Consider the following 17607-nt stretch of genomic DNA (forward strand, 5'->3'; position numbering starts at 1 on the left):
TTATTGGTCCAGTGGTGAGGATTTTTGTTTTCTTTACATTGAGATGCAATCCATACCGAAGGCTGTGCTCTTTGATCTTCATCAGTAAATGTTTTAAGTCTTCCTCACTTTCCGCAATCAAGGATGTATCATCTGCATATTGCAGGTTGTTAATGAGTCTTCCTCCAATCCTGGTGCCATGTTTTTCTTCATACAACCCAGCTTCTCGGATTATTTGCTCAGCATACAGATTGAATAAGTATGGTGGAAGAATACAACCTTGTCACACACCTTTCTTAATTTTGAGCCATTCAGTGTTTCCATGTTCAGTTCAAACAACTGCCTCTTGGTCCAGGTACAGATTCCTCATGAGCACTAGTAAGTGTTCCGGAATATTCATACTTCGCAATGTTGTCCATAGCTTGTCATAATCCACACAATCAAAAACTTTTGCGTAACCCCCTTCCAAGACTAAGACTCAATGAAAATATACGCTCTGATTGGTGACCACACACATCACCGATGGAGGGTAGTGGGGTAAAAGCAGCAATGAAACGGCAAGCTAAGCCCTACAATGTTCAGTGGACTTCTGTGGACCCAGTTGGGGATATCGGAGGACTCGAAAGGAGAGTGGAGCTACCGGCTGACGGGAAGAGAGGACATATGCACAGGAGCACCCACACTTGCAAATGATACCCACGTGACCTGGACCAGATGACTGGATGATCGGAGCTCAATCAGGAGAGGAAAGAAGAGGGGGAAAAAAAAAAAAAGAGGGAGCTGATACAGTCTGATGAACTTTACCTATACCTATGGAGCAGCAACTTAAAAGAGGGAACAAATCCTCACAGCAAGTAACATTCACACATCCCCCCCCACACACACACACAGAGTGGACGGAGAAGGGCAGCTTGGACATTGGATACTCAAATGGGGAGGAGGGGACGACTACAAAGGCAAGAAGTGACTGGCTTACAAGCTTTCAAGAGGGAACCTGGTGCTAGGGAGCATGGTGGAAGGCAGAAGCTCCAGTAGGCACTATTCAATCTGTTTGGGTGGAGCTGATGAAAGGAGATACAGATGAGTAACTTGTGATACTGTAGTGAATAATGCTTATCAGGACGGCTTATTAGGGTTGGAAATGCAAAGGTAGAAGTTTTGCAACAAGGAAGGGAATGATTAATTCTCCAGGATAGGAGCGGAGGCCTCTGGGACCATCAATGGAGAAGAGCTGAGAGCGGGATCCTACCCAGAGAAATATAGATGCCTGAGATGGAGGCAGAGATGAAGACACGGAGTGATGAAGCGACTGGGGACTTTGGACCCAGAGAGGGAAAGGGACTGTGGGCTGAAAACTGGGGGGAGGAGGGGGAAGCGTAGGGAGCGGGTTTCTGGGATATACCCTTTGGGTGGTTGAGGATGCATGGAGGGGATTGGAACCATGGCAGTGAGATGATATATGATGGAATGAATGTAAAACTAAAGTTCTCCCATGTAAACTATCATATAATTCACAATAAAACATTAAAAAAAAACAACTTTTGCGTAGTCAATAAAGCACAGCTAAACATCTTTCTGATAGTCTCTGCTTTCAGCCAAGATCCATCAGACATCAGCAACGATATCCCTCGCGCCACGGCCTCTTCTGAATCCGGCTTGATCCTCTGGAAGTTCTCTGTCAATGTATGCTTGCAGCTGTTTCTTTATTACCTTTAGTAAAACTTTACTTGCATGTGATATCAAAGAGATTGTCTGATGATTTCCTCATTCCGTTGGGTCACCTCTCTTTGGAATGGGCACAAATATGGATCTCTTCCAATCAGTCGGCCAGATAGCTGTCTTCCAAATTTCTTGGCACAGATGAGTGAGTGCCTCCTGTGCCACCTCACTGTCTCGAAAGATTTCAATTTTTATTCCATCAATCCCTGGTGCCTTGTTCTTTGCCAATTCCTTCAATGCACCTTGGACTTTCTCCTTCAGTATCACTGGCTCTTGATCATATGCTTGAAACAGTTGTACATCAACCATTTCTTTTTGGTACAGTGACTCTGTACATTCCTTCCATCTTCTCTTGATGCTTTTAGCATCATTTAATAATTTGCCCAGAGAATCTTTCAATAACGAAAGTCGAAGCTTGAACTTTTTCTACAGTTCCAAGTGCAATTAAACTGATTCCAACTCATAGTGATGCTATATAGGGTTTCCAAGGAGCAACTGGTGAGTTTACTGTTTATTCTACAGTGCCACACCAGGACTCCTCAGAGAACTGTTGTTGTTGTTATGTGCCATGGAATCGGTTCCGACACATAGCGACCCTGTACAGGGTTTCCGAGGCTATAAATCTTTCTGAGAGCAGAAAGCCTCATCTTTCTTCTGCGTAACAGCTGGTAGTTTTGAACTGCTGAACCTGAGGTTAACAAACCAATTCGTAACCACTATCCTACCAGAGCTCCTTAGAAATTTGAAAAATGGAAAGAATTCAAATAGGTATTTGAGAAGAGGAAGAGCACAAAAACAGACATAAAGAAAGAAGACTCTGGTCATCTCTGGGGTATGAACAGAAGAATGCTGCTGGAGAAAGATGTTCATGCAGGGGATTAGTGTAGATAATTCTGGAGAAGTATTTTCAGTCAAAATGTGAAGAACCCTAAATAATAGGCTGGGAAGTTTGAAGTTGGAAGGAAGCTGATGAAGATTTCTGAGAGAGGAATATCATGATGACTCTGCTATTTTAGGAGAACCAATCAGATGGTGGCATGCAGAATAGACTGAGAGGAGAAGAGGTATAGCAGAGTTAAGGAACACAATCAAGGAGAATTGAGGAATTTATTGCTTGTGAAGTGCTGTCAAGTCAGTTCTGACTCATGGTGACCCATATAGGGTTTCCAATAAGAGGCTATCAAGTTTGAACCGCCAACCTTGCGGTTCAAATCAACCTATGGTAGCGTGCTTATCCTACAGCAACACACCAGGCTTCCAGAACTGAGTAATAGCTTTACAATATTGGGAAGGGTAGAATTTGAACTACAAGGTTGATAGTTCAAACTCACCAGCCACTCCTTGGAAACCCTGTACTGAATATCACTATTAGTCAGAACCAACTCAACAGCACTCAGCAACTACAACATGAAGAAAGAATACTGGTCTGCTACTGAATGAGAATTTAGAACAAAGAAAGAAGGATAAAATATGATTCTAAGATTTAACATAGACATGATAGAAAAAACGAAGTTCTTATTGTTGTTAACTACCATGGAGTCGGTTTTGACTCATAATGACCTTGCACAGGGTTTCCGAGGCTGTAAATCTTTACGGGAGCAGAACGCCTCATCTTTCTCCCGCGGAACCGCTGGTAGTTTCAAACTGCCGACCTTGAGGTTAGCAGCCCAATTCGTAACCACCGATACTCCAGTGTAAATGAAGACCACATAATCACAACATAGGTGTTTAGCGCCCCAAAGCCAGTAAATAAGTAGCAAAATTAACTTTTCAGAAAAACTGATAACAAATATTCTGAACACTGTCATTTCAAAATACTGTGTCTTAATCCACCAAGAATGCTAAATTATACATATCATATAATCTATGGAACACTAAGCATGCAAATCTCTTTATTTTAGGGATTAGGCTGGGTCCAGTACAACAAAAGGTATGTACAGTGTTTAGTACATTGTAGATTTAGTAGAGTAAGAAAAAACCAAAACTCTTTTAGACCTTTTTCTAATAGGTGGCATAACATCTTGCCTTTCTGAATCAAGTGGCTGGCTGGATGCTCTTTAATTGTTTTCAGTTTTTTCTGAAGTTACAAGGCAAACGAGTTTGATAATAATCTAGAAAATAACCTATACATCAAAGTAAGCACTGCCATCACCAATGGAGGTCAAATTTCAGTATGCCAAAATTTGTAGAACAAAAGGAACTATACAGTAGATACACGTTATCTTTTTGCTAAATTTTGGGACAAAATTAGTGGAAGCAGTCTAGTAAACCATAGACAAAGTGAGGTGACTCTGGAATAAATGAAATATTCAAATTATATCATATGTAGAGATCTGTACATGAAATTACACTAGAGAGGACCTGAAGTAAAAAATAATGATCTGTCTTCCAATTACGAAAGCTAAATATATTTGTTATATAAAAACTGAAAATAATGATTTAAGAGGGAAAAACTTCCATAATCTCCTCAGAGCAATTACTGTTAACATTTTGGTACATTTCCTTTGTTTTGTTTTTTTAACCTTTTTAAAATCACAATTGTCCTTATGTTATACAAAATTTTGTAATCTATGCTTTTCACTTACTACTGCTGTTGCATCTTAGAGTCGGTTCCGACTCATAGCGACCCTATACAAGGTTTCCAAGGCTTTTATATCTTTGTGGGTGCGCGAGGCTGTATCCTTCTCTTGCGGAGCAGATGGTGGGCTTGAACCTTGAACTTTATGGTTCATAGTCTCATGCTTATCATATGGAGCCAATGCACTGCACTCCCGTTTCACTTACTACAATGTTATTTATTTTCCCACGTATAACAATCACCTCATAAATATAATTTATAAAGACTACATAATAAACTAGGTGGATATAGCAACAAGAATTTATTACAATACAAATCAAACGGATTATAATCTGGTATGTTGGTGTTGTGGTTAAGTGCCATTGAGTCGGTTCCAACCCATAGCGACCCTGAACAGGGTTTCCGAGGCTATAAATCTTTACAGGAGCAGAAAGCCTCATCTTTCTCCCACAGAGCAGCTTGTAGTTTCAAACTGCTGACCTTGTGGTTCGCAGCCCGATTCGTAACCACTACAACACCAGAGTTCCTTATAATCTGGTATAGTATTTCATATTTTTCCAAAACTTCTCATTTTTCATGTCTATCTTTATTACAACTGGCAAGTCAAACACTAAGGTTTATTATTTGCCTCAATTTTTATGCAAAAGGAAAAAGATTGCAAAACTGTTTTAATTACTTGGTCCCAAATAAAAAAGTAATATAATGATCAGGTCTACTCAAAGACGGAAGTCGTCTATCAGCAGAACAGTCCAACCTTGTAAAGCCTCTGTACTGTGCTGGAAAGCATATCTCCATGCCCACTAAGACAAAGGCGTGGTAGTGTATTAAGCATGCTGTTATTAGCTATCACCGAGTCATGGGGAATAATGTGATCAAGAGCACATTTTTTTTTTTTTAAACTCACTGGGTTTTCACTAGCTGCTTTCTGGAAGTAGAGGATCAGGTCTTTCTTCTTTGTCTGCCTTGGGCTAGAATCTCCACTGAAACCTGTTCAGCCCACAACATCACAAGTCTCCACTGACAGTATTGACCAGGCTTGAGGTATATTGGCTGACACTCTCACACACTGCTGTTGTTAAGTGCCATCGAGTTGGTTCTGATTCACGTGACCCTGTACAGGGTTTCTGAGGAGCAGCTGGTGGATTTGAACAGCTGTCCTCTCACCCATGGAAGGGGGTATTTCAACCCCAAAACAACCACTACCCTCAGCAGCTAGCATGTTGTTACTGTTGCTAAGTGCGACTGAATCAGCTCTGACTTAGAGTAATCCCATATAGGGTTTCTAAGGGGTGGCTGGTGAGTTTGAACCCCCAACCTTGCAGTCAGCAGTCCAGTGTTTATCCTACAGCGCCACACCAGGACTCTAGCAGTAAATATACTATACCAAAAAAGGTTCATCTTGCTTCTATTATAATTGGCCTAATCCTAGTGCCACTGTCCACTACTCGTCTGTCAGTTTGTCATACTGTGGTGGCTTGTGAGTTGCTGTGATTCTGAAAGCTATGCCACCGGTATTTTACATACCAGCAGGGTCACCAATGATGGACAGGTTTCAGATGAGCTTCCAGACAAGACAGACTAGGAAGAAGAACTGACGAACTACTTTCGATTATTTAGTAACTGAACACCTTATAAGTAACAGAGAAACACTGTCAGATACGGTGCCAGAAAATGAGCCCCTCAGGTTGGAAGGCACTCAAAATGCAACTGGAGAAGAGCTGCCTCCTCAGAGTAGAGTTGACCATGATGACATGAATGGAGTAAAGCCCGTGGGAGAAAAGCCCGCGGAACCTTCATTTGCTGTTGGGGCACAACTCGAAATGAGGAGAAACAGCTGTAAACATCCGCTGAAAATCAGAACATGGAATGTACGAAGTATGAATCTGGAAAAATTGCAAGTTGTCAAAAATGAAATGGAATGCATAAACATCGGTATCTTAGGCATTAGTGAGCTGAAATGGACTGGTATTGGCCATTTTGAATCTAACAACCACATGGTTTACTATGCCTGGAATAACAAATTGAAGAGGAATGGGTATTGTATTCATTCTCAAAAAGAACATATCCAGATCAGTCATGAGGTACAACGCCGTCTGTGATAGGATAATATCCATGCGCCTACAGGGAAACCCAGTTAATATCACTATTATTCAAATTTACGCACCAACCTCTAAAGCAAGTAAGGATGAAATAGAAGAATTCTACCAACTTCTTCAATCTGAAATCGATCAAACATGCAATCAAGATGTATTGATCATTACTGGTGATTGGAATGAAAGGTTGGGAGCAAACAGGAAGGTAGTTGGAAAATATGGCCTTGGGAACAGAAATGATACTGGAGAACACTTGATAGAATTCTGCAAAATCAATGATTTGTGCATTTCAGATACCTTCTTTAGACAGCATCAGAGACTATACATATGGACCTCACCAGATGAAATACATAGAAATCAAATTGACTACATCTGTGAAAAGTGACGAGCTAAAAGCTCCATATCATCAGTCAAAGCAAGGGCAGGGGCAGACTGTGGAACAGTCCATCAATAACTCATATGCAAATTCAACTGAAGATGAAGAAAATGAAAACAAAGTATGATCTTGAATACATCCCACCTGAATTTAGAGATCATCTGACGAACAGATTTGATACATTAAACACTAAAGACAGAAGACCAGAAGAGTTGTGCTGAAGAAAGCAAAAAGTAATTAAGAAGACAAGAAAGAAGGAAAAGATCAAAATGGATGTCAGAAGAGACACTGAAACTTGTTCTCCAGCACAGAGATGCTAAAGCAAATGAAGAAATGAGGAGGTCCAAGAGCTGAACAGAAAATTTCAAAAGATCAGCTCGAGAAGATAAAGCCAAAAATTACAACAAAATGTGCAAAGATTTGGAATCAGAAAACCAAAAAGGAAGAACATGCTCAGCATTTCTCAAGTTGGAGGAACTGAAGAAAATATTCAAGTCTTGACTTTCGTTATTGAAAGATTCTCTGGGCAAATTACTGAATGATGCAGAGCATCAAGAGAAGATGGAAGGAATACACAGTTACTGTACCAAGAGGAAATGGTTCATGTTCAACCGTTTCAAGAGGTAGCATATGATCAAGAGCCAATGATACTGAAGGAGGAAGTCCAAGGTGCACTGAAGGAATTGGCAAAGAACAAGGCACCAGGAATTGATGGAATAAAAATTGAAATCTTTCAAGAAAGTGAGGAGGCACAGGGGGCACTCACTCATCTCTGCCAAGAAATTTGGAAGACAACTATCTGGCCGAATGACTGGAAGAGATCCGTATTTGTGCCCATTCCAAAGAGAGGAGGAGACCCAATGGAATGTGGAAATCATCAGACAATCTCTGTGATATCCCATGTGAGTAAAGTTTTACTAAAGGTAATACAGAAATGGCTGCAAGTATACACTGACAAAGAACTTCCAGAAGTTCAAGCCAGATTCAGAAGAGGCCGTGGAACGAGGCATATGACTGCTGATGTCCAATGGATCTTGGATGAAAGCAGAGAATATCAGAAAGATGTTTACCTGTGCTTTACTGACTATGCAAAGGCTTTCCATTATGTGCATCATGACAGGCTATGGACAACATTGCAAAATATGAGTATTCTGAACACTTATTAGTGCTCATTAGGAAAATGTCCATGGACCAAGAGGCAGTTGTTCGAACAGAACATGGGAATACTGAATGGTTTAAAATTAAGAAAGGGGTGCAACATGGTTGTATTCTTCCACTATACTTATTCAACCTGTGTATGCTGAACAAATAATCTGAGAAGCTGGGTTATATGAAGAAAAACGTGGCATCAGGACTGGAGGAAGACTGATTAACAACCTGTGATATGCAGATGATAACGACCTTGCTTGCTGAAAAGTGAAGAGGACTTAAAATATTTACTGAAGAAGAACAAAGAGCACAGCCTTCGGTATGGATTATATCTCAGTGTGAAGAAAACAAAAATCCTCACCACTGGACCAATAAACAACATTGTTATTAACAAAGAAACGATTGAAGTTGTCAAGGACTTCATTCATGTTGGATCAACTGTCAACACTCAACAACAGAAGCAGCAGTCAAGAAATCACACGATATATTGCATTAGGTAAATCTGCTGCACAAGACCTTTTTAAAGTGTTGAAGAGCAAAGATATCAACTTGAGGACTACGGTGTGCCTGACCCATGCCATAGTATTTTCAATAACCTCATATGCATCCGAAAGCTGGACAGTGAATAAGGAAGACTGTAGAAGAATTGATGTCTTTGAGTTATGGTGTTGGAGAATATTGAAAGTGCCATGGGCTGCTAAAAGAACCAATGCATCCATTTTGGAAGAAGTGCAGCCAGAATGCTTCTTGGAGGCCAGGATGGCCAAACTTCATCTCTCATACTTCAGACATATTGTCAGGAGGGAACAGTCCCTGGAGAAGGATATCATGTTTAGTAATGTGGAGGGTCAGGAAAAAAGAGGAAGACTCCCAATGAGATGGATTGGCCAAGTGGCAGCATCGATGGACTCAAGTGTGGCAACAGTAGTGAGGTTGGCCCAGGATCATGCAGTGTTTCATTCTGCTGTGCATAAGGTCGGTATGAGTCGGTACCAACTTGATGGCACCTAACAACAACAACAACAACAGTGCCATTGCTTTAGAGGCCTACTAAAAAGAGATACTTAATATCTAAGGAAAAGTGTTTTGTTACAATACCTTTAGATTATGTATGATATCTATCCTCTTGTTTTGGCTGTCCTTAAAGTGAACTTGAACTCTGACAGGAAACTCACCCCAGCCTCTTCTGGTCAGATGAAAAGGAGGTTCTCTAGGGAAAAGTAGACATGAACACATTCATCCAGTTTCACTTTTTCATCTTGGAGAGAAAAAGTTTTCTTTATTTGAAGCTAAACCAATATGCTAAACTTGGCAAAGTGTTATATATTATAGAAGAAAAAATAAGCTCAAACTTACATTAAACTTTCAGTTATTGAATCCTTAGAGCTAGACTTAGACCATAAAATCTAATGTTATTATTTTCACAAATGAGGGAACTTAAAGCCTGAGAAATGTTAAATAATTTGGTAGATGTCACACTAGAGCCAGAATTTTTTATTGAAATCTGACAGACTCTGAATTATGTTCGCCATCCCAGACTGTATTTCTTACTCTATTAAAGTGTCATTATGAGTCAGAAGTGACTAGATAGCATTGCTTTTTAAATAATGTTTACTCTAAATTTAGGAGCTCTGGGAGCATAGTGGTTACAAATCAGGCTGGTAGCCTCAGGGTCAACAATCTGAAACTACCAGCTGTTCCTCAGGAGAAAGTTGAGGCTTTCTGCTCTCATAAAGATTTACAGCTTGGAAACCCTGGACAGCGTCTCTATGAGTCGGAACCAACTCCACGGTACATAACAACAACTCTAAAGCAGGGGTAGGGAACTTCTGGCCTGTAGGTCTTATAAGGTGGTCTGGCACTGCCAAGGCAACCGCAGTTTCAGCTATTACAATGCTGTTGTTAAGTGCTGTCGAGTCGGTTCCACCTTATAGCAACCCTGTATAGAGTTTCCTAGGAACGGCTGGTGAGTTTGAACCACCAACCTTGCAGTTCAACCTGACATTAGGATCAAGTACTTATCCTACAGCGCTGTACCAGGACTCTAGCCATCACATTGTTATTGTTGTGAAGTGCCATCAAGTCGGTTCTGACCCATAGCGACCCTGTATATGGTTTCCAAGGAGCAGCTGGTGAGCTTGAACTGCCAACCTTGTATTTGTTGTTGTTGTTAAGTGCCATCGAGTCGGGTCCGACCCATAGCAACCCTGTACAGGGTTTCCAAGGGTGTAAATCTTTACAGGAGTAGAAAGCCTCATCTTTCTCCCGCGGAGTGGCTGGTAGTTTCGAACCGCTGGCCTAACCTTGTATTAGGGGTGAGTTAATTAAATGCTTGACCAAATATAGCAGGCTAATTTCATTCCTTCCCCCCCCTCCCCCCGCCAAAGCTGTATTAACAGAAAGCCAGCAGTCTGGAGGACAAAGAGAATAATTTCTCAAGTCCGTCCTGTCCATTATGAAGAAGAGGCACATTATATAGATTAAGTCACATTTGGATGTAAACTTTACCTATTTTAACATCAAGTTAGCATTCTTTGGAAAAGAAAACAATAAACCAGTAAACTTCCTCAAACAATCTACCTTTAGGGTGTCAGATGCTCAATTCTTCAGATAACTATCTGGGTGGGTTTAAGCATGTCCTACTCTCCTTGTCCTGCTCTCCTTCTAGAAAGATAAGGCCAACTTAGCTAATTTTTAAACTTCTTCATTTGCAGGGTCCTAGCTGCTCCTTCGAAACCCTATACAGGGTTGCTATGGGTCAGAATCGACTCGAGGGCATTTAACAACAACAACATTGGAGACCTAATGGCTAAATCCACTCCAGTTTGTTTAGGTTGGTAGAACCATGCTGTCATTCCCCACTCTTATTTTTAGATTTCATTTCTATGAAATTAGTTTCAAATGAATATAGTTACTTTGATCCTGGGCATTGTTCCTTAGATTAAAAGAACTAAGCTTAGGTCGTGAAAAGCAACATGGTTTACAAAGGGCGATACAATAAGCTGAGCATTGAATACAGAAACATATGAAAATTCCTATGACAATACAAACCCAAACCTCACTATTAACATAGGTTGCCTCTTTAGATTAGGTAACTAAGACAACTAACTTTCATTATCTGCTCTAAAGAAGCCCTTACACTTAGGAAACTGATTGTCTGGAATGTGGCATTAAGAGTCTTTAAGGAGCTCTGGTAGCGTAGTGGTTACGAGTCAGGCTGCGAGCCACAAGGTCAGCTGTTCGAAACTACCAGCCGCTCTGCGGGAGAAAGATGAGACGGTCTGCTCCCGTAAAGATTTACAGCCTCGGAAACCCTGTGTAGAGTCGCTATGAGTCGGAACCGACTCCACGGCACATAACAACAACAACATCATTGTACAGGCAAGACTTGATTTTCACATTTAGGCTCAAGACCTTAGCAAGCTTTTACAAAAAGGGGTAGGGTCACATGCACAGTTGGATTGATCAATATGAAAGTCAAGTGGGGGGAGCATTAGCAATGAGATTTATCAGTCAGGTTCTGTCTCTAGGGTAGGAAGGTGGTGAGTCTTCCAAATGTACAGGGCCCCTCCTCCCCTCAACCCCACACAGTCAGAGGGGATGTAGGAGAAGGTCTTAGGTCCACAGAGGAAAAACTACCCATAGCAGGCTAATTTTTAAGTTGATAATTTTGTGTAGCCCATGAATAATGTTATAAATTTTGGCAGAAAAAAGGTTACCTATCCCTGCTCCAGGAGTCCTGGTATGACACTGTGGGTTAATGCGCCAGACTGAAAAGTCGTTTGAACTGCAAGGTTGGCAGTTCAAGCTCATCAACTTCTCCTTGGAAACCCTATACAGGGTCACTACGGGTTGGAACCGACTTGATGGCACTTAACAACATCCCTGCTCTAGAGAGAAGCAGCCCTGGTAACATAGCGGATTAAGAGTTCAGCTGCTAACCGCAGGGTCAGCAGTTCAAATCAACCAGCTGCTATGAATCACAACTATCTCAGAGTCCCACCACCACCATCATCTCACTTTAGAGGGAAAAAAAAACCACCCAAAAATAAGATAATGCATAAAAATGCCAATCTGAAAATGACAACTGATTTGAAACTGTAGTCTAAGAGAACTTAAAAAGATTAAGTTCACAATATTATCTTACCCAGACAGTGACTATGATTTTAATGGGTAGAAGTGAATGTGTGTGAATGCTGACTTGCAGTGGTGAATTTTAGTCAGAAGTAATCTGTAAGTGCAAACTATTAATAATTATTAAAGCTAAGTGGTGGGTACATGAAGGGGTTAATTATACTCTACTTTTGTATGTGTTTGAAGATTTCCATAAAAAGTTTAAAATATATTAATTATGAGATCTTTTAGTAATCAAAACCAATATGGTTTCAGTTAATGGGGAAGAGCAAAAAAATACCATTAAAATGAAAATGTTTATTATGAATCACTGGCTTAGAATTATTATAAGGAGACAGGACGGCAAACTACAGGTAAAAAAAAACTTCGAGCCTGATATGCTTTTGGAAAAATAAGGAAAGACATAAATTAAATATGGAAAGGGTCTGAGAACACAGTCTGAAAGGAATCTAAGAACAGATTCTAATTATCAAGCACAGAGCCAGGGGTCACAGGAGAGCCTAAGACAGGAAAATTCCTTGAGAATGAGAGCAGGCTGCAAAGTAGAGAAAGCCACAGCATTTAGAAAGCTAGAGTGCCGTAACTAGAAGGGGCCATCTTTTAGCCTAATTCAGCTGAGTAAGTAAGAAACTAGCCATGTTGCTGACAGAGGATCAAAAAGAAATTAAAAGACAGGTTTGACCACAGTGCCTTTCTGCATCCACTAGGATGGTTATTATCAGAAAAATGGAAACTAGTTAAGTTTTGGTTAAGATGTGGAGATAATTCGAACCCTTGTCCAATGCTGGCAGAAATGTATGGATGAACCTTGAAAACATGCCAAGTGAAAATAAATCAGAAAAAATGACCCATACTGTATGATACCACTTTACGTGAATTATCTAGATTAGGTAATAGCACATGGACAGAAAGTAAATTCGTGGTTACTTGGGACTGAAGAATAACTGCTGTAAGTTATCGCTGGAGAATGCCTCAGTTTCTGCTTGGGGTGAAATAAAACGTTTGGAAATGGACAGCAATGATGGTATAGCTCAACACAGTAAAAAATAATCAACGTCACTAAATTGTACACTTAAAAAATTATTAAAATGGCAAGCTTTGTTATATTTTACCACAAATAAATTAAAACAATACAGCTTATAGAGATCTATGATAATCTAATGAAGAAAAATATGAATCTGCTCCCCAGTTCTATGTCGCATTTTGTCACTTGAACCAAGAAAGTATACTAATACCTAAGGACTCAGCATTTTCATGTAACAATCTTTTTTTTTTTTTTTAAAAAAAGGAGAGACATGGGGTCAAACTGGAAGACAGACTTGTCACAATCAGATACACAGTGAGTCTTAGATGACGGTCTGAAAAAGAGTAATTAAAGAGAGTTTTCTTGATGGCACATTTGATCACTTACCTCTAGTAGATAGTCTCATTTTACAACGCCTCAATTACATAGTTTGTATGCTAAAATTTTCTCACATTGTATAGTAATATTAAGTGTGTCCCTCAATATACATGTTGTTTAGTTGGTTCCAACTCATAGTGACCCTATGTAGTGACTGGTAGGCTTGAACTACCAACATGTGGTTAGCAGTCCAGTGCTTATCCTGCAGCACCACACCAGGGCTCCAATATACACATATGGAATCAAACTTTAGTATACAGATTCTTGTCAGCAGACAAAAGACAGAAAAGTGGTAGAAAGGTTGGTAAACAAGAAATGTGTTTAACAGGAAATCCCCCTATAAGTGTGTATCTGAAAGCAAAACGGAATCTAAGACCTAATAGTTAAGACATAATTGATAGAAAATTTATGCTTCAAAGATACATATATTACACAAAAAGAATTCTTAACAGAATTCTGTATTTCTAGATTCCTCACAAAAGATGAAATACAAAGGGGCTTCAAAAAGTTCATGGAAAAATGGAATTAAAAGATAATGAAATTCTGTCCACAATCTTTTTTGAAGCCACCTTGTAACCAATGACCAAGAAAGATATAAACCACAAAAACTTAAGGCTTAAATATGAAAAAGACTTTACTGGAAATATAGAATGGTATATCACTCTTTGTTGTTGTTGTTAGGTACCATCGACTCAGTATCGACTCATAGCGACCCTATGCACAATAGAATGAAACACTTCCCGGTCCTGGGCCAACCTCACAATTGTTGCTACGCTTGAGCCCAACTGATGCTGTCACTTTGCCAGTCCATCTCATTGGGGGTCTTCCTCTTTTTCTCTGACCTTCTGCTTTACCAAACATGATACCCTTCTCCAAAGACTAGTCCCTCCTGACAATATGTCCCATGTATGAGAGACGAAGTTTGGTCATCCTGGCCTACCTATAAGGAGCACTCTGGCTGCACTTCTTCCAACACAGATGTCTGTTCTTTTGGCAGCCCATGGTATTTTCAATATTCTCCACCAACATCATAACTCAAAAGCATCAATTCTTCTAAGGTCTTCCTTTAGGTAATCCTATATTTGGCCTTAGTTCACGCGTTCTCCAAGACAATTATTTCCTCCTCTCTTCAAAGCTCCAACATTTTCTCCCCTGTGGTGAAAGGCTAAGGAACTTATTCCAGATTAAAGGAGATGGATGGGTAATTTTTATATCAACTTGACTAGGCTATATGAACGGTATGCTCCCTGATTTTCATAAATGTTCTATGGTTAATGAAGATAAAATCCATGTCCTTAGAAAAATAAAGAGGAATATATGCAAATTACTACCAAGGGTTCAGGAAAAAACATGTATGTATGCATGCCTTTATGTGTGTGTATAGGCAGTGTGTGAGAACATGCATAAAAGATAGAGCAAATGAGGTCAAATGTAAACCAATGAATTCGAGTAAAGGATATTAAAGAATTACCTTGTAGCATTCTTGAGTTTTTCAAAAAAAATGTGAAATTAAATTTAACATTTAAAATATATATATAAGCCAATCTGTTCTAGATCCTACCACTTGTCTCTTTCTCAAGGATACCACTCCAGATATTCTACCATCTCTCATATATCAGCTTTTCACTCTCTACTTACTAGTTAGATCAAGCCTATCAGTATACGAATAAAGTTATTTACCTCAATTTAAAAAATCTCACTGAACCTATTCTCTCGATCAGCTACCACCTGTTTCTTTAAGTTTTCATTTGCAGCTGTATTATCTCATCTCTTCCCGTTCCCTCCTAAATTCACTACAATTCAGGTGCTTATATGACCCCTACATGAAAACTGTCCACTTAGATCAACAACAACACTCATATTGCTAAAACCAGTGATCTTTAGGCAGCATATGATATATTAGTTGATCACTTTTCCTTCTTAATTACTATCTTCATTGAGATTCCAGAATAGCACACTCTCTTGGTTTTCCTACCACCTTACTGGGTTGAACTTCCTCATTCTTCTTGTGGATTCCTCTTTTTCTCCCAGACCAAGGGCTTCTAGAATGCTGGTGGTTCTCTTGTCTTCCATAGTTACACTCCCTCCCTGTGTGGAGTCTCATAGCTTTAAGTATTATTAGGTCAATTCATTTTCCACTAAATCTGCTCCCATCCATCACAGCTTTCCTTCATCTCAGCTGATGGCAAGTCCACCCTTCCAAATGCTCAAGTCAAAACTCAGAAAGTCATGCTTGTTTCTTTTCTTCTTTTTCAAACCAACTACACAAAAGATCAGATGACGTATTACATTAGGCAAATCTGCTGCACAGGAACTTTTTAAGGTGTTAAAGAGCAAAGATGTCAACTTGAGGACTAAGGTGCACCTGACCCAAGTCATGGTATTTTCAATAACCTCATATGCATGTGAAAGCTGGACAGTGAATAAGGAAGATGGTAAAAGAATTGATGCCTTTGAATTGTGGTGTTGGAGAATTCTAAAAGTGCCATGGACTGCCAAAAGAACCAATAGATCTGTTTTGGAAGAAGTGCAGCCAGATTGCTCCTTGGAGGCCAAGATGGCTAAACTTCGTCTCTCATACTTTGGACATATTGTCAAGAGGGAACAGTCGCTGGAGAAGGATGTCATGCTGGGTAAGATGGAGGGTCAGAGAAAAAGAGGAAGACCCCCAACGAGATGGATCGGCCACATGACAACATTGATGGCGTCAAGTGTGGCTGCGGTAGTGAGGTTGGCCCAGGATCAGACATTGTTTTGTTCTGCTGTGCATGGAGTCGCTATGATGTCAGTTCCACTCGATGGCACCTGACAACAACAACAACGCCACAAACCTTTGGGAAAATCTGCTGACTACCTTCACAAAACATACATAGAATTCCATCATTTCTTTTGTATCTTTCCCCTAAACACTCATCTGGATTTCCACAATATTCTTAAGGTTTCCCTGCATCTACAATCTACATCCTACAATCTATTCTCAACACTTACATTAACTTTAAAATGGTAAATTAGAACATGGTACTTTCCTGTGCAAACCCCTCTAGTGGCTCACCATTTCACAAAAGTCAAAGATCTTCCCAAGGCCAACAAATCCTATACAGCTTAGTTTCCCACAATCACTCTTACTTTATGTCCCACTATTACTCTCCTTCCTTGCTCTGCTCCAGCCATACTAGCATCTTTGCTGTCCTTCACATATTCCAGGCATGCGCATGCCTTACAGCCTTTGCTCTACATCTTCTCCCTGCCTGTGTTGAGCTGACTCGGCCACCGCTTCCTTCAAATCTTGGTTCAAACTTCACCTTCTCAGTGAGGTCCACACTGCTGAGTATTGACATCTGTTCCTTTTCTTCTCCGTGGCATTCCCATTTCCCTTTCCCATTCAGTTTCTTCTTTTATCGCCTAACACATTATATAATCTAATTATTTGTTACATTACTACTCCCTGCAAGAATGTAAGCTCCATGAGAGCTGTCTCTATTTTGTCTGGATAGATTCCAAGTACCTAGCTTAGTAGCTGGTACATTCAGTAAATATTTACTAAATAGCTGAAGATATACTTTACTCCTTCCTTTTCCTTCATCTTGCTTCTAAGATAAATTCTAAAAAGTCTTTTTTGTTGTCTTTAGTGTGACCTTAAGGATTAATACAATAGTCTTAAAAAGTCATTTATTAGACACTGGAGGGGGAGAGAAAGGAATAGCCAGAAGCATCACCATAGAAAGCTTGTAAGTCCGTCTTCTGCCTATAACTAATTGGAATACCTAAAATGGGGCTACAACGTGCCCAGTGAAGGAGGCTTCCCGTGGAGCCTCTGCAATACTTAAGACTATATGTAAAAGCCTGAACCACATCCAGATCTCCAGAGATGGGAAATTTCCACTTGAAAGAACAAGCAGACCAGCCTGGAGCAGCTAGAAGAAAAGAAGATACTTCTTGAAAGAAAGACCTACAGGAAAAATACACAACAATAGAGGCAGATGGACTGTTACTACAAGAACAAATAAGTTGCTTGCCCAGGAAACATAAATGCAAGTGATCGGGTCCCCTCAGTACAAACCTCCTTCCAAGACTAAGACTCAATAGGAATACATACCCTGATTGGTGACCACGCTCATCACCGATAAGGGGAAGTGAGGGAAAAACAGCAATAAAGCGGCGAGCTAAGCCCTACAAT

General features: G+C 40.1%; 1 protein-coding gene across 1 annotated transcript in view; it reads right to left on the reverse strand.

The window, feature by feature from the left end:
* YEATS2 (YEATS domain containing 2) overlaps window positions 1-17607 on the reverse strand; it is a 124447-nt gene that overhangs the window by 87121 nt on the left and 19719 nt on the right. The window contains exon 7 of the mRNA XM_006869809.1: window positions 8993-9104. Within this exon, the coding sequence (XP_006869871.1) occupies window positions 8993-9104 (112 nt within the window). The remainder of the gene's footprint in view (window positions 1-8992; window positions 9105-17607) is intronic.

The sequence above is a fragment of the Chrysochloris asiatica genome, unplaced genomic scaffold (assembly GCF_000296735.1).
Source record: "Chrysochloris asiatica unplaced genomic scaffold, ChrAsi1.0 scaffold00135, whole genome shotgun sequence".
NCBI lineage: Eukaryota > Metazoa > Chordata > Mammalia > Afrosoricida > Chrysochloridae > Chrysochloris > Chrysochloris asiatica.